The sequence below is a fragment of the Martes martes genome (assembly GCF_963455335.1).
Source record: "Martes martes genome assembly, chromosome: 13".
In the NCBI taxonomy this organism is placed as follows: domain Eukaryota; kingdom Metazoa; phylum Chordata; class Mammalia; order Carnivora; family Mustelidae; genus Martes; species Martes martes.
In genome coordinates, this window is record NC_137901.1 from 54,979,422 (window position 1) to 55,004,994 (window position 25,573).

A 25,573-nucleotide genomic window follows, 5' to 3' on the forward strand; every position below is an offset into this window, starting at 1 on the left:
ACAAGGAAAATCTGTTTTTTCTTTTTCTTTGTGAGTAGACTTAGTTGTTTTAAGTCTTTAAAACTTTGCCATATAAAAGTAAAAGTCCAAGACCAGATTATTTTTCTTCTGGCCACAAATGCTGACTTCCTGTGCCTCGTTCAGGTGCCTTGTTCAGAGTGCCATTGTAAACTTGGAATAAAAATATGTGTGCATTTTATTAAAGTTTCAGCATTTAATGTCAGGGTCCTTTAAAACGTCACTGACATGTTAACCTGTCAGGAACGCAGCCTCTTTCCCCTACATCCAATATGATTGCCTCCTAATCTATCCAGAGTGATATAAGCCAACCTTGAGAGAAACATTAGCATAAAATTACTGTAATATTTTTTTAAAAAATGAATGTATATCTGAATATCCATATGCATACATAAACACAGAAAAGTGTAAAAGAGAACATTATTATTCATACAAGTAACCTCAGGATGCACTGAGAAGTTGGGAGTGAGAAAGTATGTTTTTAAAAACTTCTCAAAATTAGCAAGACAGGAAACAACGTGTGTTGGAGAGGATGTGGAGAAAGGGGAACCCTCTTCCACTGTTGGTGGGAATGCAAACTGGTGCAGCCACTTTGGAGAACAGTGTGGAGATTCCTCAGGAAATTAAAAATAGATCTTCCCTATGACCCTGCAATTGCACTGCTGGGTATTTACCCCAAAGATACAGATGTAGTGAAAAGAAGGGCCATCTGTACCCCAATGTTTATAGCAGCAATGGCCACGGTCGCCAAACTGTGGAAAGAACCAAGATGCCCTTCAACGGATGAATGGATAAGGAAGATGTGGTCCATATACACTATGGAGTATTATGCCTCCATCAGAAAGGACGAATACCCAACTTTTGTAGCAACATGGACAGGACTGGAAGAGATTATGCTGAGTGAAATAAGTCAAACAGAGAAAGTCAAGTATCATATGGTTTCACTTATTGGTGGAGCATAACAAATAATATACAGGACAAGGGTAGATGGAGAGGAGAAGGGAGTTGAGGGAAATTGGAAGGGGAGGTGAACCATGAGAGACTATGGACTCTGAAAAACAACCTGAGGGTTTAGAAGGGGCGGGGTGGGAGGGTGGGGGAACCAGGTGGTGGGTATTAGGGAGGGCACAGATTGCATGGAGCACTGGGTGTGGTGAAAAAACAGTGAATACTGTTACGCTGAAAATAAATAAAAAATTTAATTTAAAAAAAAAAAACTTCTCTATTACCTGAGTTATTGCAGTGGGAATTTTATCATATTTTTACAAGCCTATATGTTAGGTTATTTAACCAGAAAAAGGCTGAGTATTATTAATTTTTTTAATTTTTAATTTTTTTCTTTTTACTCTTCTGTATTTTCTAATTTTCCTATAATACAAAAAATTGCTTTAGTTATGAGAAAAAATGTTAAATGTCCGCATTTTACTATTTGTGATGAGTGGAAAATAACTGTTTTAAAGCCAGATCAAGGATGTAGCTGCGAACAAATGCCCACTGGTGCTTGGGCAAAAAAGTTCTGTTTTTCTGGCGTGCGGGAACACCAGTATTCCGTTATGCAAGGAACTGTGGACATCTTAGCACACACTGTTCTGAAGCATTTAATTACTAAGAGGCTAGGCCAAGGCAGGATTCCAGAAATCCAGAGATCCACAATAAATTATAAAATGCCTCGTGAGAACCAGCTCAGAGAAATATTTTTAAAGATCTTTTTAAGGCATACATTGAGTATTTTATAACATTCCAGCAGAAGTGTAAATTTGTTTACAAACCACCAGACTATTACGAGGCGCCACAGGAAGCAAGGCATGAGGAATCCCATGAGGGCCAAGTCCTTTTTCCCCAGCACCATCACTGTCTACGTTCCTGAGCTGATCTCGACACAACTCCATTCTCAATTTGCACAATATTCAACAGAACCCCCCCCCCCGCAACTTTTTGCCCTAATGGCGTGGATCTGCTTATGGTCTCTAGGAGGTTAAGAAAGGAAACTGCTGGAAACTTTGCAAATGTTGCCTGTTCACTCCCTTGTTACTTTGGTGGCACTTAGCCACAGCCTATGGTTTACTTCTGTTTGCTCTCCTCCCCTCCTCTTCCTGACAATATGCTCCATGCAAGGATGGGGCAGTTGTGTTCCCAGCCATATCCTTGGTAACTGCCATACCACTCAGCCACAGCAAAAGCTCCACATGTATTTGCTGAACAAATAAATGTTGATGCAATGAGTAAATCAACATACCTTCTGCCAACTCTTCCTGCCTGAGTTCAAGACCTCATCCCGCCACTTCACTAGCTTGGGCCATGTTCTTACCACCAAGGGAAAGCTTACTGAAGACAAGGATTTTAGTCTGCTTTGTTCTAGCTGTATCACTAGAGTTTGGATTACAACTTTTGTAAGTATTTGTTCAAAGGATAAATGTTGAATGAATGAATGAATGAATGAATCCAATTTCAGGAAGTAGCTATAGTCAGGATCCCCAAGGCAAAGTGTCACTCAGGCATTCATCTACCATAAACCAGTTCTATTCTGACCTAATCTTAATTCTAGAGGAGGAAGAGGTATGGAAGAGTGAGCAGAGCAATGACCCAGAAGTCAGAGGGCTTCGAGTGGCCATTCATGACAGTATCAATAGGGAACTCAATTCTTTGGCTCTGGTAATCTTATTTCTCTGTTGAAGAAGCAGGACTACATGATCTTGGGAGTCCCTTTCCACTACAAACCCCAGGATTGTCATAATCCCTCAGAGTGTGCCTGGAGGTGTGGAGAAAGAGGGAGTTTGTCTGGATGGTGGGAGGTTTCCTGTCTAGCCACAACCTGTACAGAAGGTTTCCTTGGTGTCCAGGAAAAATCCTGACATTTGACCACTGCTCACTTGACTAAGCAGTGTAACTGCGTTTCAGATGCAGAGGAAGAGTTCAGACTAAATAAAGGTTTAAATTTCTACTTGGGGAGCAAAGGTGTGTCGTACATACAAAATTAGAACTGGCCCAGTTGTAAGACATTAAAATCAACAGTTTTTATAAAAATGGAAAAAGATATCAATAGTTTCTATCATGTGTCAGGCCCAGTCATACTTTCTATATATCTATATTCAAGATCTACACCTCATACATTATATTCATCTCACAGATGAGGAAATTGAGACTTTAAGACACAAACTAATGAATACACCTGAACCAATCAACTTAGATTTACTAAGAACCTATAATGTGACCAGGAATGAGGAAAAAAACAAAAGCATAATGAAAACTGGTTCGTACACTGTAGCAGCTTCCTGTTCTTTTGAGAAAATAAGGCACGCATATAAAGTAAGCTCTAAGAAGGCTCATGTAGACACAGACACACAAGCTGTTGATGTGTAGTATAGACCAAAGCATAAAGGAGTGTTAAGAACCAGGAATGGGACTATCTCTTATTGGCTCCATATCCCCAAACCTACCAAGTCCCTGGCACAAAGCAGCTGCTCAAAACCTATTTGTTGAGTGCCTACTAAGCATCAGGCATTATGCTAGGTGTCAGAAATACAGAAATGTGTATGATGCAGTCTCTGACATCAAGAAGCTCGTATGGGCTGGAACTGCTGTAGAAAACTTTAAGGATACAGCTGAGCCTCTGAGAAGGGAGAAGATGCAGGTGGGAGTAGATAAAGTAGGAAGAATGGGAACAAAGGCACTGGCCCAGGAATAAAAACAATATTGTGGGTGATTATAGGGAGTGAGTGGGACACTGAGTAGGCTTTATCTCCCCAAGCAGAGAATTTATGTGGGAAGTTGTGAGAAAAACACTGATGGATTAAGGAAAACCTATGTAATGACTTGGAAGGTTAATATAGGAAACAACAGACTAACACTGTTTTAATTCTGAGAATGGACCCCATAGCAGGTATTTATGGGGCAGCTAATTTGAGTAGTGGAAATAAACTAGCTGGCTCACGGCAGCACAATTTATTATGAGGATCATTAAGGAACTATTTCACTACACGCCATTCTCTCTGATTACCATAGCTTCCTCAGCCATTTTTATTATCAGTATAGGCCTTAGGGAAGGGCATAAAATTTATAATATAGAAGGCATTAGGGGAAAGAAAAAATGAGATTTACTAGGCATTTTCTTAGATTTTTTTTTTTTTTTTAAGAGAGGGAGCGTGCATGGAGGAGGGGGAAGAGGAAGAGAGAGAATCTTAAGCGGGCTTCATGCTCAGCAGCACGGAGCCTAATGGGGGCTTGATCTCATGACCCTGAGATCATAACCTGAGCTAAAATCAAGAGTCAGATGCTTAAATGACTAAGCCACTGAGGTGTCCCTCTTAGGTTTTTCTTAATAGCAATGAGTATGAATATGACTGAATATTAACAATGGTGTTCTACCAATTATGTAAATTAGAATATGTTAAGCTGCTTTGGGGAGGCAAAAGAAGTTATTAAAGAATACTTAGGTGGCTGGGAAATGCCGGAAAAAAATGCTCCACTCAGACCCAGGGAAGCCAGCTAACAGATAATATGGGGGGAGAGGACAGTTGCATTTCAAAGTAATTTCTATATGATGAAACTGTTTTAATGAGTATAATTTTACTCCCACATTGCAGAGAGAGACCTTTAGTTTATTATAATGAAATGTGTTCAAGATAAAAGATATTGTATTATATATACTATAAATAAAAATAAATAGTTTGGGGAAATAATGGTAAGAATCTTCCCTTCCAAGAGTTCTGTTTTCAAGAAATAAGAAATAAATGCATCACAAGATGACCCTGAAAATCACAGACACAGTAGAAAGTCATCTAGACATAGATCCAGCCAAACCCTTCAGAGCGTTAAGCTGACACTCTTTTGCTAGTCTAACGTAGTTGAAATGTGTATAAGATTTGGAGTCAGGCCATTCTAGACCCAAATCTTAAATTTCTTACTAATTGTCTGTGCGATCCTGCCAACTCTGCCCAACCTCTCTGAACCTGCAGTGTCCACATTATAAAATCAGAATAAGAATACTTACTACACATAGGGTTGTTGTAAGGATAAAATTAAACTAACATGATGTATACAGACTGTTTAACACAGTGTTCTGTGGCCCAAAGTGTGGGTGATGTTAATATTAGATAGTTATTATTACTGATACTTCCAGTGTTACTATTATTAGTTTACTGAAGCAGGAATATGCTGGATTGAACCAGAACACCTATATTTGGGTCTTAAATCAGTTATTATTAAGGATCTCAATTTCCTCACCTATAAATGGCAATACTATGCTGACAATAATATCTGTTTTGCCTAAATCACAAGATTATGGGAAGCTTCAAAGGATGTGCAAACTATAAACTGTCAAATTAAAAATATCCCCTTTCCTCTAGAGTAAGTACATACCTAAATGAAAGAAACTCAAGTACAAGATCATTTGCCTGTACTTAATGCACCAGGAATGTAATACTTCTCACTCTATTAGCATAAAGGGAAAAGGACAGTCTTTCAGTAATGAGGACCTATTGTGAGACTGGGTCTTTAAGAGTTGTGTTAACATATAATATTACTTCCACGAATGTGAATCTTGTAAACATCTAGTAGTATATAATCTACTCAATTTTAAAACTTGACCTTCTATTCAGAAAATGTGAACATAATCAAATGATTTACTAATAATAACTCCCTCTACCAAGATTAATATGGAAACAAATACACTTCTAAAAAGTAATTACAAAACTGGGATGCAGTTAGGGAAAAGACAAAATTCCCTAAATTTCTGGACAGCATCTAATTGATTTGGGAAGAATGTCAAGAATTAATTTCACATTTTGCACTTGAGTTGTCAGAAGTCTGGAGATTGTAAGGTGACAAGTGTTGCTGGTGTAAGCAATTACAGAAGGCCTGTCGGTAGCTCAGTGATGTATTTGTGGATGGATGGATGGATGGATGGGAGGGGGGATGGAAACTGTAACTCTCATTTTCACTAATTTATCCCCCATTCTTATCCTTGGACATGAGCCAGGTGAGAATCATTCTCAACAGATAGAAGAAAGAGATCAAATTTAAATATCCTCCACCTATATCTACTGTCTTGTGATTTTTAAGAGCAATGATTTGAGTTAGAGCAAAGTCAGCCTCAGGAAACCATAACAAGTAAACTGTGAGGAGAATTAAAATATATTTTTTTCTGCTCATAATTAGTGTTACATATGATTCTTTGATGATTTCTTTGCTCTGTTTTTCCCCTTCCCTGGAATTCTAGACCATAAGCAGGACATCATAGAGATGGGGGTAGAATCAAAGTGGGCACTCCAGCCAATACTATGCAAGCATTGTCATGATAGCTGGTCAAATGAAAAGAAGTGGACTGGGACTGGAGCACAAGGAGGGCTTTGGTCTTGAGACTGGAGAACAAAAGAAGGCTTAAGAAGGAATTCAAGATGTGCACCGTATGACTCCCCTCCCCTCGCCCAGTTACTTACACAGCACTGGGCATACATGAAATAGGATTCCACAGGATAGGGTCATGTGGGATTTTTCTACGTGGTAATCAACTAACATTCTCTACTTCTTCTTTCTATCTGTAGTAATAATGCTTATCTGATCTATTTCAGTGTAAATCGCCTTCAAAATGGTAAAGCATAGAATAATATATTGAAAAGAGTAAGTTTCAAAGAGGAGTTCAAGAGAGGAGAGGCCATATATCCATGTTTGCTGAAAAGAAAGGCTTAGCTAGCCTCAGAGGATGTGGCGGTTTAACAGTTTGGGTTTTTTTTTTTTTTTTTTTGAAGCGGTTCAAAGATCTGTTTTGTCTCTCTGAATTTTGACATTGAGGATGAATGTCTAAAATGTTTACAAGAGACACGAGCTAAGTTTTTATTTGGGAAATAAAAAGGTAACAGAACAGAAAGAATATGAGCAAAAGGATGTACTGATCTCTATAGTCCTGGGATAAATAAACACCATTCCTTGGAAAACAATTTTTAAAAAAGGAAAGGAAAAAGTTCTCCCTCAACTAGGACACGGAAAGGATGCTCTCAACTACTTACAGTTGTAAACAGTGTGGGTGGGAAAGAGGCAGTAAAGAACAGCTAGACCCTGTGAAGCTTCAACAAGAGAAGTGGGCGTCTAACAAATAATAAAAAATGCACGACACAGCTACGAAAATAGGCGTGCGTATCTACAGGAAATAGATGGTGCAGTAAAGGAGAGGTAATCTGCACAGAGGTGTGCAGAAGCAAAATCAACTACTCAACAAGAAGGAAATGCCACCCAAATAAGCTATACCAACACTTGCTTGAAAAAACAAAACAAACAAAACCCACACTTCGCACCAAACTCTCCCAATGAACAGGTGTCTTGTTGAGAGGGAAGTAGCAGCCTCGCTGGGACTGAAGGCATAAATGGGCAGAAAGTTGTTGCAGTGGAAGCTCAGGCTCCCACATGATGAGAGGCACCTGCTCCTTCCTTCCACACAGGGCTGAGTGAAAAGAGCAAGGCTCTGGAGGTTGGGGAGAAACAGCAGCCCCGCTCAAGTAGCCGTTCCTTCAGAGCTCAGGGAGTCTGCAGTCTCTGAAGGGCTTGAACAGGAGTACCTCTGCCTGCAGCAGGGTCTGAAAAATACCCGCTCCTCGCTTCTCTGACCAGCCTTTCTTGACTCCTCCTCTGTCTGGTCTCCCATTATTTACTGAGTGTCAGATTTTTCTATGTTTATAATTCCTGCCATAGGTTAAAACATATCAAAAATAAGGTTGCATCTGCAGCTCCCTAGAAAACATAACATGTAAATGAAAATTGGAAATTGTTGCTTCAAGCGGTAAGTTCGCATTTAAGAACCAAACGATAGCATGTTACCAATGACTCAACAGGGAAACTGTTCTGAGTTAGAAGAAATCGCACCGGAGGGGCACCTGGATTAACACGGACAAGGCAGACAGCAGGCAGGACAGGAAATCCTGGTAGGATGGAGTGGACGCCATACTCCACGTCCTAAAGAGAGCCCATATCTGAAACCATCCCACAGAACAAAGATGTTCTCAAGGCAAAAGCAAATCTTAGGGAATTTTATAGATGAGATGTGCTTTCTTATTGCTCACGTGTAACATGTACATCTAGAAAGAGGTGAATCTAAATTTTTGAAAACAAAGACATAAAAAGTATTTTTTTTAAAGAAGACCAAACCTTAGATGAATCCCAAGAGCCAGTGAACGTAATAATATCCAAAACCAAACACAACTATTTCAAAGAAATACAAGGAACTAGGTATTATTATTAAAAATGTTGTTATTTTACTCTTCTACATGGTTCGCTTTCTGGTTTACATTTTCAAAAGTTCCTTACCTGGGCTGACTGTTCACCATTTCATGTTTTCCATTGAAGTTCAAGCCGCAGAGGTTCTTCGGTTTCGAATGTGAAGAGTCGGGTTCCAAATTTGCCTGTGTTTGTTCTCTCAGACGATCATGAAGAGTTGCCTCCTTTTTCAGGTTCATGTCTGAATATGGGCAGCCAAAAGCACTGGTTTGTATAAAAATGAGTGTACATTTGTCAGTTTACAGCGGTAGACCAGGAATCCACCATCACAGGGACAGACTGACATCCAAATTTTAAGAACTGGAGGGAGGCCTTCTTCTTCCACTGAGGACACCCCAATAAGCTTCCCTTCATACTGCCCTTCAAAGAACTCTCACGTTCCAGATCACAGACATTGGTTCCAGAGAATGAAAGGTATAGTCATCTACTATAGACATATAGTTTTTACAATTTTGGAAACATAAACATCTAAGAATAAGGTAATAATGTGCTTCTGGGAGAGCAATGGCAATGTTATATAAGCACTTGATTCAAAGTTTGTATCTTCTGATATGTATGCCCTGATTTGATTACCCACATCACCAAATACTATGGGCCGTGAAAAATATTCACCGTTATTGGAGAATATTATGCTTTTCTTTCTCAACGTTCATGTATCTAGAGATACTGTATCTGTATTTCTGCTTAATCCTCCGGAAACCTGCTAGAAAGTGTTGTGTTTGAATGTGAAGGAACACCTGAGATGAAAGGGAGAGACCATAGCAAAGGCTGAATCCTCAATCTTGGATGTTGTTTGGAGCCTAACTGGCAATGAGCTACTGGGACACATGATCTGATTCTTTCTACAGACTGGTAGTCTCCGTTGGATTTCTGTGCCTGCATCCCTGTCTCCAAAGAAGCCCCAAACCTCTGCTGTTGCTTAGGAATGAGGGAACCACTCTCGGGGAAAGCCCAGGGGTGACGGGTCAGCTGCAGGCAACCCCGGGTGAAAGTATTTCATTCTCAAGCTTCTGTTTCTCTCCAGTTACATGGGAAAATCAGATTCAATTCCAAGGGGTGCTGGAACCATGACAAATCTCTCTCTCTCTCTCTCTCTCTCTCTCTCACTCACACACACACACACACACACACACCCCAACATGGTAGTTGTTACTATTATCATAGTGTTATCATCCTCTCCATCTAGGGAAGCACAGAGTCAAATGCATCGATATCTAGGCAGTCTGGTCTTTTTGAGGAATTTGCTTTCAATTTACTGTACATTTGCTGACATATGATGCATAATAAATTCTTTTTGGATGCATGAACATTTTTTAAAAATTTTAATGGCATGATAAAATCAGGGACCAATGCAGTTCTTCCTTTATTTTATTTTTTTAAGATTTTATTTCTCTGACAGAGATAGAGAGATCACAAGTAAGCAGAGCAGCAGGCGGGAGTGGGGTGGAGAGCAGACTCCCCACTGAGCATAGAGCCCAATGTAGGGCTTGATCCCAGGTCCCTGAGATCATGACCTGAGCCAAAGGCGGAGGCTTCACCCACTGAGCCACCCAGGTGCCCCCTTCCTTTATTTTCAAGTGGCTGGAGTTTTCGAAGGACAGAGCCCATATACAATCTAACCCCAGAAGGCCTTTAGTGTCAACCTATATCTAGAATTGATCTTCTGGATGACATCAGCCTGCCCAACAAGACAGAGTGAATCTGAGCGGGCAGTAGGGAGGATAAGCAGGGAGGATAACCTTTGCTACACACAATAGAGTCCTCTCTATATGCATGTTCTGTAATCTGTAATACTTGGTGCTGATTTATTGGTTTATTCAGTTACTGATTCAATAATCCATTAGCTGAGCATCTGCTACATCATAAGCGTTTTAGAGAAAATAAACCCAGTGAAGAAGTTAACATATATTTATAAACATAATTTATAATAATAAAACCAAAAAAGCTACCACTACTGAGTGTACTAGAGGACCATTAAAAATCAAGATTTAACATATATTATTTCTACATTTATTACTAACTACTCAAAGATAATATTAATAGATTTATTGTGCAGGTAAGAAAATAGTCACACACAGGATAAGCCACCTTCCCAAAGTTGCTTGGCACTTTCTTGTGAAGCCTCAAAATAGATCACTTAATAATTAGCACCATGTGAGGTTTCTCACATCACCGAAAGAAGAAACAGGAGAGAAGTGTGGTATAATTCTTGTGCAAAGAGAAGCCCAGGCAGGTGTTTACAGGGGAGAGCAGCATCCTGTTCGCTGTGACTAATGGCTAGAGTATGCCCGCAGCCACTACAGTCCTGTGTGAGAAGCTAAGATGTGATAAAGAACTGTTTCCAATTACAGCGCAGAGGCAGTGAACTGTTTAAGCTGCAGCGTACGAGATCTAAGGGAAATTCTAGAAAGAACTCTCTGCAGATAAAAGTTGAAAGCATGAGGCTATCCTAAGAGAAACTGGGAAGTGTTTATTTCAAGCACAAATAAATTTTCATTGAGATACTATGATTCAGAAGCTCTGCTATCCATCTAATACATACTCTCAAATTGAGACTTTTAAATGACGTATTACGGTCATGAATTTTCTTAATTTTGTATCATCCCCCAAGCTGATTCATGCTGCACGGCACTGATGCTCTGTCCCCCAGCCTTATTCGTCCAGCAGTGTAGACAGCTGTCACAGACGCTCTTGTTTGGGACTTTCTTCAGTGGAGAGAAATATGGGTTCCCTCAACCTTCACTCATCAGTCAGTCCCTCTAGTCATTTTGTCCCTTGCCTGTTGCTTCTTAATTCATTCCAGCCCCTCCATGTCTCCAGTGGTGAGGAATGGAACAACGGGAGTGTCACCAGGGTGCCACACCTCCTGATTCCACCAGGCAAGCCTGGTGACACCCCACCTCCAGGCTACACGGATCGGAAGGAAGTGTGAAGTGCAAAAGAACATATTAAACAACAAAACCACGTGTGGCCTGCTTTGGTGAAGAATTCGAAAGATGATGATGATGGGAGACGGAAGTCAAGAGAAGAGGGGATGTTAACATCTCAGCTAGAGTAGTCTGCGCCCTTTCCAACCTGCCACTGTGCCATGAACACATTTCCGTACTACGACACCGTGCTTACTTGTGCTCTTTGGAGAGAACACAGCTGTGTGAACTAGATGGCATTCCCGACTTTGGCCTACCTTTCTGCAAATGCAGAACCTTACTCATGTGCTTGTGCATGTGTGTGCAGGGAAAAAAACCACTGAGTTGGTTGTCCTAGGTGTGTGTGATAATACTTTTTATTTTATTTTTAAAAAACTCTTTCTTTTTTTGAAAGATTGTATTTATTTAATTGAGAGGGAGAGTGAGAGAGAGCGAGCAGGAGCAGGGGGACCAGCAAAGGGAGAGGGAGAAGCAGACTCCCCACTGAGCAGGAAGCCCAATGTGGGACTTGTTTCCAGGACCTTGGGATCAAGACCCATGACAAAGATTTTTAAAACTTATTGTGGTTTAGCTAAATATTGAGGAGGAAGATAAAGTCTCTTTAGAAAACTGTTGACATAAGCTGAAATTTCTACAGCCTAACGCTCTGTTGGTCAAGGCAAAATGTCAGCTTCTGACTGATGGGAAAGTAGTACATTCAAATTTGAGCTCATTAGGACCATGATAGCAGGTGTAGAAACTGCGGGCTAAGGGGGAAGCCCTGAGCAGCAGTGTTGTGTGGAAGACACGGCTTCTTTGAATGAGCGGACTACTTCCCTGGCCCTCCTTAGTGAAGGGGGTGTTTGCTATGTGTAGGAAAAGGAGGAAGAGAGTGCAGGAACTAGTCAGTTGACCCATATGAAAGTGTAGTTTCTTTTTTTTTTTTTTTTTAAAGATTTTATTTACTTATTTGACAGACAGAGATCACAAGTAGGCAGAGAGACAGGCAGAGAGAGAGGAGGAAGTAGGCTCCCCACTGAGCGGAGAGCCCGATGTGAGGCTCTATCCCAGGACCCTAGGATCATGACCTGAGACGAAGGCAAAGGCTTTAACCCACTAAGCCACCCAGGCACCCCGAAAGTGTAGTTTCTAAAAGACAAAGACAGTCGACTATCTGAATTTCATACGGTTTGACTGAGTAATTGGTAAAGAATGTCAGCTCCAAGCTCACCAATAGCACCAAGGCATATGAACAGAGAGTAAACACTAAGCAAAGCAAAATGTACCAGACAGTTGCAGACAAGTTTTAAAAGAGATCTTCTAATAGATCTAAAACCGAGGTCCTAACGGTCCTCTTCATAAATAGAAACATAAAAATGATGACAATTAAAAAATACTAGTTTTAGGACACCTGGGTGGTTTAGTCAGTTGAGCATCTGCCTTTGGCTCAGGTCGTGATCCCAGGGTCCTGGGGTCGAGCCCTGCATCCGGCTCCCTGCTCAGTGGGAAGCCTGCTTCTCCCTCCGCCTGCCGCTCCCTCTACTTGTTCTCTCTCTCTCTCTAACAAATAAATAAATAAAATCTTTTAAAAAAATAAAATAACTAGTTTCGCTTTTCAGATTATTTAAGCATAATATTAATATCTGAGGATAAACAGAAAAGTAAATTAAATTTTATCAGTATACATGTTTTTTTCTTTAGGAAAACGTCCTTTACTCCTTTTAAGAGGAGCACTCCTGACTGCCTTCGAGCTGTAACGGTGGAGGGCTGGACGCAGCAGAGCCTGGCAGCTGAGGCTGAATCGTCGCTTTGTGTGTCCGGCCCAGGATGGCCCTCAGCCTTTGAATTTTCCTTCCTTTTGTGCATAGGTTGGTGAGTTTCCCCACATTCCCAGGACCAATCCTGATCTGAGGGCAAAGATAATTTGCTAAACCCTGTTGTTCATTGTAGGGTTCAAAGGTCCCCACCGGAAGCAGTGCCCAGTGCTGACAGCTATGCTCATGCTCTGTTCATGAGTCTAGGCAGTCTCGTGGGCTCCGGATCTCCTAAAGAGGCACATGCCTCTGTCCTTGCTCTTAAATGCCTCGTCTGCTGCCACAGCTAGAATTCAGGGGCCCTGCTGGGACAGAAGCCCTATGTTCCCATTTTCTTCTCAATTCCTTCCCAGGACGGGATTTCTGCATCTCAATCCCAGCCCAGAAGCGAGGCTCCACTTTGCAGATACCACCTGGCCAGTCCTTCACGTGCTCCTCACCCTGAGTTATTCTCTATTACTGAGCTTCGCTCTCTAATTGGGGTCCCTACCTGCATCATGGATTCTCCCATCTGGCCCCAATTCTGAGTCTAGATGATAACTACTGATCGCCAAACCCCCTGGACTCTGGTTCTGTTTATTCTACTAGATCATCATCTTGTATCAACTGTGTGTTCATCTTCTCATACCCAAGCTGCAGATTTGGTTCTTGCTTCTCTGACTACCCTGTTCTGCTGAAAATAATGGGCCATGCTCCGTCAGATCCTAGGCGGTGGCCAGTTTGGGCCCTAAGGTTATAACTGAGTTGTCTCGACTTACATAATGGTAGCTTCCCAACCAGTGTCCCACTGCACCCTCAGGGCAGCCAAGAGGGGCCAGAGTCCCAGGTCAGTCCTTCCAGCCTCGAGCAGCCTCCTCCAAGCTCTAAATTCCTTCTCGTTCCCAAGTACTGATTATCATTTTCTCTCTGTGGCGTGACATGAAAATGTTGGGAAGCATGACAAATTTCAGCAAAATAGCAAAAATGAAATAGCCCTTTCAGTGCTGTACACCCAGACATAAATAAACACCAACAACACAGAGGTCAGCAGTATTTCAGGAAGAGTGTCAAATCGCTGACAACCTTTCTCCCAATCCTGAAAAGCAAAGTTGCCAGAAACAGACAGTAGCTCCCAGGAGGAGCCCTTCTCTAGGAATAAGACCTCAGCTAGGCCAAAATTAGAGACAGTTCTCTAATGCAACTAACCTACCCCTCGACGAAGCCTATTGTGTTTTAGATTTTAGTCTCAATTATCTTATAAGCCAACTATATTCTCAATTTCCTACCATGACCTAGAAAAGATGACACGGAAGAATCATATCTGAGCTGGGAGACTAGATTCTAAGTCTCTTCATCTATCTTCAAAAGACAAAGAATTACTTGTGGGAGTGGGCGGAGGCCTCCTATTTGGAAGCATTCATGGAAGAGACGGTCTGAGGGGTCTGCCTCCCCAAAACAAAAGGCAGCGGGGAGGCTCTCAATGGCTGCCACAGTCAGATCCTATGAGGGGAATCCAAGGAGGTGCAGAGAAAGGGGGGTCAGCGAGGAAATGGGAAGGAGCTAGAAAAATAAATGCTTCCTGTCTTGCGATTCGGCCTTGGGCCCTGAAGCAATGAGAGCCATCCTGGGACGGATGCCTGGCATCACACGGGTCATGTAGGAAGAGCAGCACCTCCCTGCACCCCCCTCCCACTCACTGATTCCCAGTCCACTCAGTACGGTTTGTTCTCACTGTCATTTGACTTTATGAAAATAAGCTACTCCTGAGGCGCCTGGCTCAGTGGGTTAACCCTCTGCCTTTGGCCCCCGTCATGATCTCAGGGTCCTGGGATTGAGCCCTGCATTGGATGCTCTGCTGAGCAGGGAGCCTGCTTCCCCCACTCTCTCTCTGCCTGCCTCTCTGCCTACTTGTGATCTCTCTGTCCAATAAATAAAATAAAATAAATCTTAAAAAAAAGAAAAGAAGCTACTCCTCTTCAGTCTAAACTTGCATAGTATAAGAATGAAATGAACATCTTTTATTCTCTCTCTTTTTGTTAAGATTTTATTTATTCATTTGACAGAGAGAGAGATCACAAGTAGGCAGAGGCAGGCAGAGAGAGAGGGGGAAGCAGGCTCCCTGCTGAGCAGAGAGCCCGAGGCGGGGCTCGATCCCAGGACCCTGAGATCATGACCTGAGCTGAAGGCAGAGGCTTAACCCACTGAGCCATCCAGGTGCCCCAGACATCTTTTATTCTTAAGAAAATACTGATATTTTGGCCAAATGGCACTGAAAAACATGATAAATGATGAAATGCATCTGTTGAAATTATGGAATGTGTCTAACAGTCTCTACAGAAACTTTTAAAAGCTAACAACTTAAATTGTTGATGATGTTGCTTCTATGAGGATGAAAGGCAGGCATAAATACTCAGGTTATTCATCACTACCGCTGACCAAATAAAACTAAGTAATTTCTCAAGGCCAGAAAAAAAAGGAACAAGCACAAATGATACATGTTGGAATATAGACCAGGAAGAAAGAAACATCATTGTCTAATATCTACTGAGGAGGTAACACAATTTCTATTATATTGTTCTCCAAACAGAGACAGGCAAAATCCAACTGGTATAGATATGAGATTCTAAGGTCTTGGAGCTAATTTTCTTCAAATTCAGGTGGTTTTAAAATGAAGTTGTCCCACTAAAATATAATACAATACAATACAGTAAAATAAAATGAATTTGTAAATTTTCTCTGACTAGTTTTTTGCCCAGAAAATAGATGATACCATCACTTAATTGTCATTAAAAGTATTAGCAAATTGAATGCACATAGTAAGCAAAAAGTATAAATATTTAAAACAAAAGTTTCGTAAGTAGAGTTAAAAGAAATTGACAGCTACAGAACTCAGAGTTCAAAAGGTTGGATAAAATAAATTTTGTTCTAAAAACACATTTCTGTGGGGTAATGCAGCCTCTGAAGTCAGGCTAGATATTATGAACTTGCTAAAATGGGCAGTTAGGAAGTTGAAAGAGAATTACTACACCCATGGAGCACTGTAATTGGTTTAGTTGAGTGCCGAGAAGCACAGGTTTAAGAATCAGAGGAAACTGGATTAAAGTTTCCAGTGTCAGAACCTCAGGCAAGCTATTCAATCTCTTTTTTTCACTTCTTCATATATAAAATGGTGACGACACCTTTCTTATAGGGATTTTTGTGAAAACCAAATGAGACAAATCAAGCGAGCTCCTGGTATCATGACTAACCCAAATTTAATGCTCATGAATTTTTAATTTTAAAAGGTCTATTCTGATGCAAAATATAATACTAATGATCCAATTTATTATATTTTCAGTTCTATAATTTTTATTTGGTTCTTCATTGCTTAGAGCAACTTATTGAGGTATGACTGACACATAAAAAGCTGTACATATTTCAAGTAAACACCACAAACCATTTGGGTTAAGTATACATCTGTGAAACCATCACCACCAACAGGGCCATAAATATACACATCACCTCCCAAACTCCTCCTGCCATATTTAGTATGTGTTTATTTTTCAGTGGTAGGAACATTTAATGCAAGACCTACTCTGTTAGAAAATGTTAAGTGTACGTAACAGTATTGGCTATAGGCACTGTGCTTTATATAGTAGATCTGCAGGATTGATCTTGCATAACTGAAACTTTGTATCTTTTAACCTCTCACCTCTCCATTTCCCCCACCCACCAGCCTACAGCATCCACCATTCTACTCTCCGCTTTTTTTTTTTTTAATATTTTATTTATTTACTTGACAGAGAGATCACAAGTAGGCAGAGAGGCAGGCAGAGAGAGAGGAGGAAGCAGGCTCCCTGCTGAGCAGAGAGCCCGATGCGGGGCTCGATCCCAGGACCCTGAGATCATGACCTGAGCCGAAGGCAGAGGCTTTAACCCACTGAGCCACCCAGGCACCCCTACTCTCTGCTTTTATGAGGCTATTTTAGATTCTACATAAAAGTGGTATCACACCATATTAGTCTGGCTTATTTCACTCAGTATAATGACCTCCAGGTCCATTCATGTTGTAAATGGCAGACTAATTTTCTGTTGTATGTACATGTCACATTTTTTCAATCCATTCATCCACTGATGGACACTCGGGTTGTTTCTATATCCTAGCTATTGCAAATAATGCTGTAATGAACAAGGGAGCGCAGGTATCTCTGATTCTGATTTCAGTTCCTTTGGATACACATCCGATTCTGATTTCAATTCCTTTGGATACACACCTGAAGGGAGATTGCGGGGTAATACGGTAGTATTATTTTTAATTTTTTGAGGAAATTCCATACCATTTTCTATTGGGGCTGCACCATTTCACATTTGTACAACAATGTACGAGGATTCCCACTTCTCATCCTCATCAATACTTGTTATTTAATTTTTATTATAGTCGTCCTCACCGACGTGAGGTGATACATCATTGCGGTTTTAATCTGCATGTCTCTGATGATGAGTGATGTTGAGCACTTTTCATGCACCTGTTGGCCTTCTCTGAGTCCTTTTTGGAGAAATGTCTATTCAGGTCCTTTATTTTTAAATTGGGTTATTTTTTGTGTGTGTGTGATTAAGTTGTATGAATTCCTTACACATTTTGGATATTAATCCTTATCAGATATGTATAGTTTGCAAATACTTTCTCCTACGAAAGCTGTGTTTTCGTTCGTTTGTGGTTCCTTTGCTGTGCAGAAGCTGTTTGATTTGATGTAATCCCATGTGCTTATTTTTGCTTCTTTTGCTTGTGTTATTAGTATCACATCCAAAAGATCATTGCCAAGACAAATGTCAAAGAACTTTTTACCTGTGTTTTCTTCTAGGAGTTTTAAAGTTTCAAGCCTTACATTTAAGTTTCTAATTCATTTTGATTTGAATTTTGTGTATGGTGTAAGAGTTCAGTTTCATGCTGCATGTAGATATCCAATTTTCCCAATGCCATGTTTTGAAGAGACTATCCTTTCTCCATTATGTAATCTTGGCACCCCTGTCAAAGATCAGCTGACCATATATATGTCGGTTTATTTCTGGGCTCTATTCTGTCCCATTACTCTGTGTCTGCTTTTATCCCAGTGGCATACTGTCTTGATTACTGTGTTTTAATGATATTATAGTATAATCTGAAGTCAGGAAGAGTGTACTGTATACAGCTTTGTTATTCTTGCTGAGGAGTGTTTTGGCTACTCAGGGTGTTTTTAGTTCCATACGAAATTTAGGGTTGTTTTTTCTAGTCCTTTAAAAAATGATATTAGAATTTTGATAGGGATTGCACTGAATTTGTAAATAGCTCAGAGCAGTATGGATATTCTAGCAAAATTAATTCTTCTAATCCATGAACATGGGATATCTTTCCATTTATTTATATCTTCTTTAATTTCTTTAATTAATGTTTTATCATTTTCATTGTACATATCTTTCACCTCAGTGGTTAAATTTATCCCTAAGTACCTTATCCTTTTTGATACTGTTGTGTTGTTTTCTTAATTCCTTTTTCAGATAGTTCATTGTTAGTATATAGAAACAGTTTTTGCAGTGTAGTTTTTAGGTTTTCCATAGGTAAGATCATGTCAACTGCAAAAAGAGATAATTTTACTTCTTCATCTCTGATTTTTTTTTAAGTTTTAGTTATTTATTTATTTGACAGACAGAGATCACAAGTAGGCAGAGAGGCAGGCAGAGAGAGAGAGGGGGAAGCAGGCTCCCCGCCCAGCAGCGAGCTCGATGCGGGGCTCGATCCCAGGACCCTGGGACCATGACCCGAGCCAAAGGCAGAGGCTTTAACCCACAGAGCCACCCAGGCGCCCCTCTTCATTTCTGATTTAGATGACTTTTAATTTTTTTCTTGCCTAATTATCTGGGCAGGCCTTATAGGACTCTGTTGAACGCAAGTAGCAAGAGTGGGCTTCCTTGTCTTGTTCTCATCTTAGAAGAAAATCTTTCAGTTTTTCACCATGACTGTACCTGTGGACTTGTCACATATGATCTTTATGTTGAGCTACCTTCCTTCTATACCTAATTTGTTGAGAGTTTTTATAACAAAAGTGTGCTGAATTATGTCAAATGCTTTTTCTGTATGTTATGATCATATGATTTTTATTCCTCATTCTGTTAATGTGCTTCACATTTGTTGATTTGCATTTGTTGAAACATCCTTGCATTCCAGAGATAGATCCCACCCAATCATGGTATATGATCATGTTAATGTGCTGTTGAATTTGGTCTGCTAGTATTTTGTTGAGGATTTTTGCATCTATATTCATTAGAGATACTAGCCTATAAATTTCTTATAGTGTCCTTGTCTGGTTTTGGTATTAGGGAATTGCTGACCTCATAAAATGAGTTAGCAAGTACTCTCTCCTTTTCACTTTTTTGGAAGAATTTGAGAAAGATTGGAATTAATTCTTCTTTAAATGTTTAGTAGTATTCACCAGAAAGTCATCTGATCCAGGGCTTTCCTTGGTTCTGGGATTTTTAATTATTCATTCAATCTCCTTACTCATTATTGGTCTGTTCAGTTTTTCTATTTCCTCATGATTCACACTTACAAGGTTGTATATTTCTAGGACTTTATCTTCTAGGTTAGCCAATTAGTTGTGATGTAATTGTTCACATTAGTCTTTCATGATCCTTCATATTTCCATGGTTGTAGTTGTAATGTCTTCTCTCTCTTTTCTAATTTTATTTAGTCTTCTTTCTTTTTTCTTAATCTAGCTAAAGGTATGTTCATTTTTTTAATCTTTATAAGAAGATAACTTAGTTCCATTGATCTTTTTGTTGTATTTCTAATCTCTATTTCATTTATTTCTACTCTAATCTTTATTACCTCTTTCTTTTGCTAATTTTGGTCTTATTTTGTTCTTTTCTTTCCCCTAGTTCCTTGAGTTATAAAGTTAGGATGTTTGAGATTGTTCTTTTTCCTCCATGTAGGTATTTATCAATACAAACTTTCCTCTTAGAACTACATTTGTTGCATATCATAAATTTGATATATTGTGTCTCATTTTCATTTGTTTCAAGTTCTTTTTTAAAAAAAATTTCCCTTTTGATTTCTTGTTTGAATTACTGGTTGCTCAAGAGTGTGTTGACATTCACATAGTTCTGAATTTTCCTCCTGTTACGGATTTCTAAGTTTCATACCATCATGTTTGGATACCTTATATAATTTCAATCTTAATTAGTTTGTTGACTTGTTTTGTTATGTAACATATGATCTATCCTGAAGAATGTTCAAAATGTGCTTGAAAAGAAAGTGTATTCTTTTGCTTTTGGACAGAATGTTCTATATGTGTCAGTTAGGTCCATTTGGTCTATAGTACTGTTCAAATTCACTGTTTCCTTATTGGTTCTTGTCTGGATGATCTATCTGTTGCTGAAAGTGAAGTACTGAAGTCTCCTACTATTTTATTGCTACCTATTCTCCCTTTATTTCTGTTAATGTTTGCTGTATATATTTGGGTTCTCCACTGCTGGCTACATATTTATAATTGTTATATCCTCTTGATAAATTGAGTCCTTTCTCATTATATAATGACTTTGTCTCTTATGACAATTTTTAAAAAGATTTTATTCATCCATTCATCCATTCATTTGACAGAGAGAGAAGATAGAGAAAGAGAGCACAAGTGGGGGAAGGGGAGCTTAGGGAGAAGCAGACCCCCCACTGAGCAAAAAGCCTGGTGTGGGGCTCAATCCCAGGACCCTGGGATCATGACCTGAGCAGAAGGCAGACGCTTAACTGACTGAGCCACCTGGTTGCCCCTAAAGCTTTTATTTTTTTAAGTAATCTCTATATCCAACATGGAGCTTAAGCTCACAGCCCTGAGATCAAGAGTTGCACACTCCACTGACTGAGCCAGCCAAGTGCCCCTCTTATGATAATTCTTGACTTAAGGTAATTTCATCTGACATAAAGCTAGGCACCCCTGCTCTTTTTTGGTAACCAATTGCATGGGATATCTTCTTCTATTCTTTCACTTTCAGGCTATGTGTGTCCTTAAAGCTAAAATGAGTCTTGTAGGTAGCACATAGTTGAATCTTTTTTTTTTTTTAATCTATTAAGTCTGTGCCTTTTGATTGGAGAATTTTATCCATTTATATTTAAAATGATTATTCATAGGCAAGGACTAACTAACATTTTTTGAACATTTTATAGTTTCTTTGTTCTTTTCTTCCCTCTTGCTGTCTTCTTTTGTAATTTGATGATTTTTTTTTGTTTTATCAGTATACTTTGATTCCTGTCTCTTTAGAGTTTGTGTGTCCATTACAGATTTTTCCTTGTGATTACCATAAGGCTAACATAAAACATACTAATAACAATCTATTTTAAGTATATAATAACAAATTCCATTGCATATAAAAACTCTACACTTCTACTTCTCTCACTTTTTACGTTATTGGTGTCACAATTCACATCTTTTTATATTGTGTATCTGTAATGTATTACTATAGCTATAGCTATCTTTTTACTTTTTTTTAACCTTTTTTACTAGAGTTAAAGTGACTGATGTACCACCATTACAATATAAGAGTATTTTGAATTTCAATTTATGCCTACATTTTACTAGGGAGTTCGATAATTTCATGTTTTCACACTGCCAATGCCAACATCAAAATGACACAATTAGCTGACAAGAACTGTAAAGGAGCCATAATTAAAAAAAAAAAAAAGTTTCAACAGGCAATTACGAACACACCTGAAACAAATGAAAAAATGGAAACCACCACCAATCCAGGATATACAAGGACAAAGAAAACATGAAATTTACTGCTGTGTTGCTACTCAGCTCTTGAGTTCTCTAGCTGGTCTGCTTCGTCCTCTCCACTTTTCATAGCCTTCATGTTTCTTTTGTCAGATTTTATTTATTTGTGAGAGAGCACACAAGCAGGGGAAGTGGCAGGCAGAGCAGGCAGAGCAGGGAGAGCCCGCAGAGGGAGAAGCAGGCTCCCTGCTGAGCAAGGAGCCCCATGTGGGAGTCCATCCCTGGGCCCTGAGATCATGACCTGAGCCAAAGGCAACTGCTTAACTGACTGAGCCACCCAGGCTTCCCCCTCTTGTTTCTTTTATACACAATGTCCGGGTTTTAGCAGGAGTAATAGACAAAAGTACGTCTGCTCCATCTTTCTGGATCCTAATGATCCCCTTAGTGTTAAGAAACTTTATTAAAGGCTCCTCTTTTCTTTACCTCTCTTTTTAAGAGAATAATTTATTCTACTCATCTAAAGCACCTGAGGAATCCTGCAATGGGAAAAGAGGCTTTAGAGACAGACCAAACTGAGTATCAATCCTCCTTCTACCAGCAGTCCTCACCCTCTATCAGTTATGGATTCTTCACATGTAACACGAAGAATCACATTCCACTCACTATGTGAATATAAACATTACATGGGATGCAGAGTGCTTAAAATAATAACTGGTCCATGTGCATCCAATGAAGGCTATTCTAACCTTAATTTATCCCTCTGTTTTTCATATTACTTGTTATAAATGTATGCTCTTAGACCCAAATTTAAATTCTTTGCATACATTCAAGGACTCCCTTGATCTGACTACCTTGCAGAGCCATCTCCACCTTAATTACCCATAAAACCTAAATTCTGGTCATATAAGAAAAAAAATCAATGCTTTCTAGATTGAACACAAAATTTCCAACTTTTATGAATATTTTTCTTATTATATTGTTATTTGTTTATATGTATCTTCTGTACTATAAGTTTCTTAAAATAGGAGGCCACAGTTGTTCACATAAGTGTAACCTGAGTAAGACTGGGTTATCCTGTGCTTCAGCACCTCAGCAGCATATCAGTTGCTAAATAAATAACAGATAAAAAGATATAAAATTTACATACATATAATTTATATCTCCTTATGAATGTCACTCAAGTTGTGGCCATGCAGGATTTCAAACATAAAACCCAGAGAAAAGACCATCTCAATCAGCCCAGAATGTCACTCCTTTAATCAGAGTCTTGTAACTCAGTGCATTTTGGCTCTTCTCTTTCCAGTCTCCCTATTTAGCTATCACAGATTGAATCCTCACTCCTAAAAACTGCTTCAGTTCTTAGCGAAAAATTAATCTAGCCCTTTCTGGCATCTCTACCCACTGCCCAGATGAAACAACAAAGGCCCAACTGCAGAAGTGGAGAACAAGCCCTTACTGGGAGGAGAATTTAGCCTTTATCACAACTTAGCCTACTTGGTTCCTAATGTGGTTTTTAAAATATCCACAGATTTGAAACTGATAAAGGCTAGAGTACATGCCAATAATAGGAACGCCACTGGTATATACAGAAATAGATAAAATTAAATGCAATTTCATTAGATATTTAGATTAGATATGAATTTGTTAATTTCATTAATGTCTAATACTAAAAAGTCAAATATAACATATGATATTTACTTGGTATTCATTAGGAGATACCCTTTAGTTGAGTGTACAAAAATGTTTTAACTATTCCAGAATAGGTAATATTGTCACTAAACCAGACAGGGAAGGAAAGATGCATCAAGAATGAAGGTTAAAGGGTGGTGTGTGTGTTTGTGTGTGTACTCTCTTTCCTCTAAAGTATTTTAGTGGATGGTTACTATAAACACTCAAGGTAGAAATTATTCTCAAGGAATGTAATAGTATGCTAAATAGCACACTAATGGCATTTAAAATTTTATTCTGAAACCAGCTTAATATACTAAATAAATAATTTGTATAATCTATGCATGGAGAAGATCTGATGAATAGAATCTGCAGTATAAAAATTTTGAACAGAATACTATCTACATGGTTAACATTAAGCAGTAAATTAAACAAAGTGGTTAGTATGCTGCATTATTAATTCAATCAAAACAATTACAGTAATGTTTGTATTTCTATTATTACAAAGAACATTTTTATTACTATATACCAATACTATATATTACTATATACTATTACTACATACTACATACCAGTCACCTTTTAAATTTTAATATTTTGGTTAAGTGTTATGAACATTTCAAGGTTATTTTTTATAGCTTAAGTTGTCGAACTGTATTTTCAAGTGGAATATTCTAATCTGAAATACATTTAATTTCTGCAAAGGTTTTTGTTTTTATTTTTTTATTTCTATTTTTTTTAAGATTTTATTTATTTATTTGACAGAGAGAGATCATAAGTAGGCAGAGAGGCAGGCAGAGAGAGGGAGGAAAGCAGGCTTCCCACTGAGCAGAGAGCCCGATGTGGGGCTCGATCCCAGGACCCTGAGATCATGACCTGAGCCAAAGGCAGAGGCTTAACCCACTGAGCCACCCAGGTGTCCCTCTGCAAAGGTTTTTAAAGTATATTTTTCCTCTTTCTATAAATATGCATTGTTTTAAAACAAAATTTCACTCAGAAGAAAGAATGTTTTTCAGGACAGTTGTCCAAAGGTCATCTGGAGAATAATTCAACTTAAAAATGTTCCAAGAATAATTCAACTTAAAAATGTTCCAAAATACCTTTAATTTATGGACAATTTTAAAAATGTATCCATAAATTAGAGGTATATACTTTGGCTATGGATCAAAATGAAATAATTCCATCTTTTGTATGGTTTTAAGTTTAATATACTCAATTTAAGTAAAATTGTAAAAAAGTTATTTGGATATGGATGAAGATATGTTTATATCTGTATTTATTTATATATACTCACAAGCATCTAACCCTTGTGTTAGATGCTAATATTGATCCAATATTGAAGAGGGCATTCAAAGGTTGTTTTGGGATGTTCTTTCTCAGAATGATAAATTCACCACCAACTTGACAAACGTATAAGCTAAGATTAGGAGTGCAGTATGTATGACGGAAAAAGCAAAACCAAATTAGTCCATGTCAGAGGACAAGACATCCTTCAGTGACCTGAGCTTAGGAGTTCCAAACACTAACAGATAAAGGAAAATTTACAGAATTCCTGCTTCCCCTCCCTCCCCTGTAAGCAACGCATTAATATTTTGGAGTACTATAAAGGCATACATTTTGGATCTCTATTTAAGAGGTGACCTTTTATCATTCCACACTCTGCAAATAAAAACTCATCTGTAGGCTCAAATATGCACAGGCAGGCTCCATATTAAGGAATTTGATTGCCAATTCTCTTCCCTCTAAATTAGTTAACACACCAAAGGCAAATGTGTACTATAATTTAGTGTGTGTAAAGCAATATCGTCCTAATTAGAAATAAGAACCAACAGTAGAATTAGAAATCTTTCATTAAATCTTGAAGGGAGTTGTTTAAAAACAGGTTTTTCATTTTGTTTTGTTTTTTAAATGAAACAATCCTGAGATATTTAAGACTGGGGCATCTATGTAATCATGGTTAAAAATGAATGTCTACTTCTTTCAAGAAAATATGATCAATACTATTTTTTCTACCATGAACTGTTCTAAAATATTGCTCAAGTAATTTAACTATTTGTTACTGAAAATCAACACATAAAATATTTTCTAAAAGATGACCAGGTTAATCTAAAATATATACACAGGTGTTTTTATTTCTATTAAATTGAGGTAGTAAAATTCTTCAAAAATTTAAAGGTACCACCAGAACACAACTTGATTGTTCTAA

At 38.7% G+C, this 25,573-nt stretch overlaps 1 protein-coding gene across 3 annotated transcripts in view; it reads right to left on the reverse strand.

Annotated features, from left to right (window-relative positions):
* Positions 1–25,573, reverse strand: part of L3MBTL4 (L3MBTL histone methyl-lysine binding protein 4) — a gene marked incomplete at both ends in the record, with an annotated part of 359,304 nt that overhangs the window by 109,311 nt on the left and 224,420 nt on the right. For all 3 annotated transcript variants that reach the window (XM_080822147.1, XM_080822146.1, XM_080822148.1), the window contains one exon: positions 8,314–8,487. In XM_080822147.1, the coding sequence (XP_080678273.1) occupies positions 8,314–8,487 (174 nt within the window). The remainder of the gene's footprint in view (positions 1–8,313; positions 8,488–25,573) is intronic.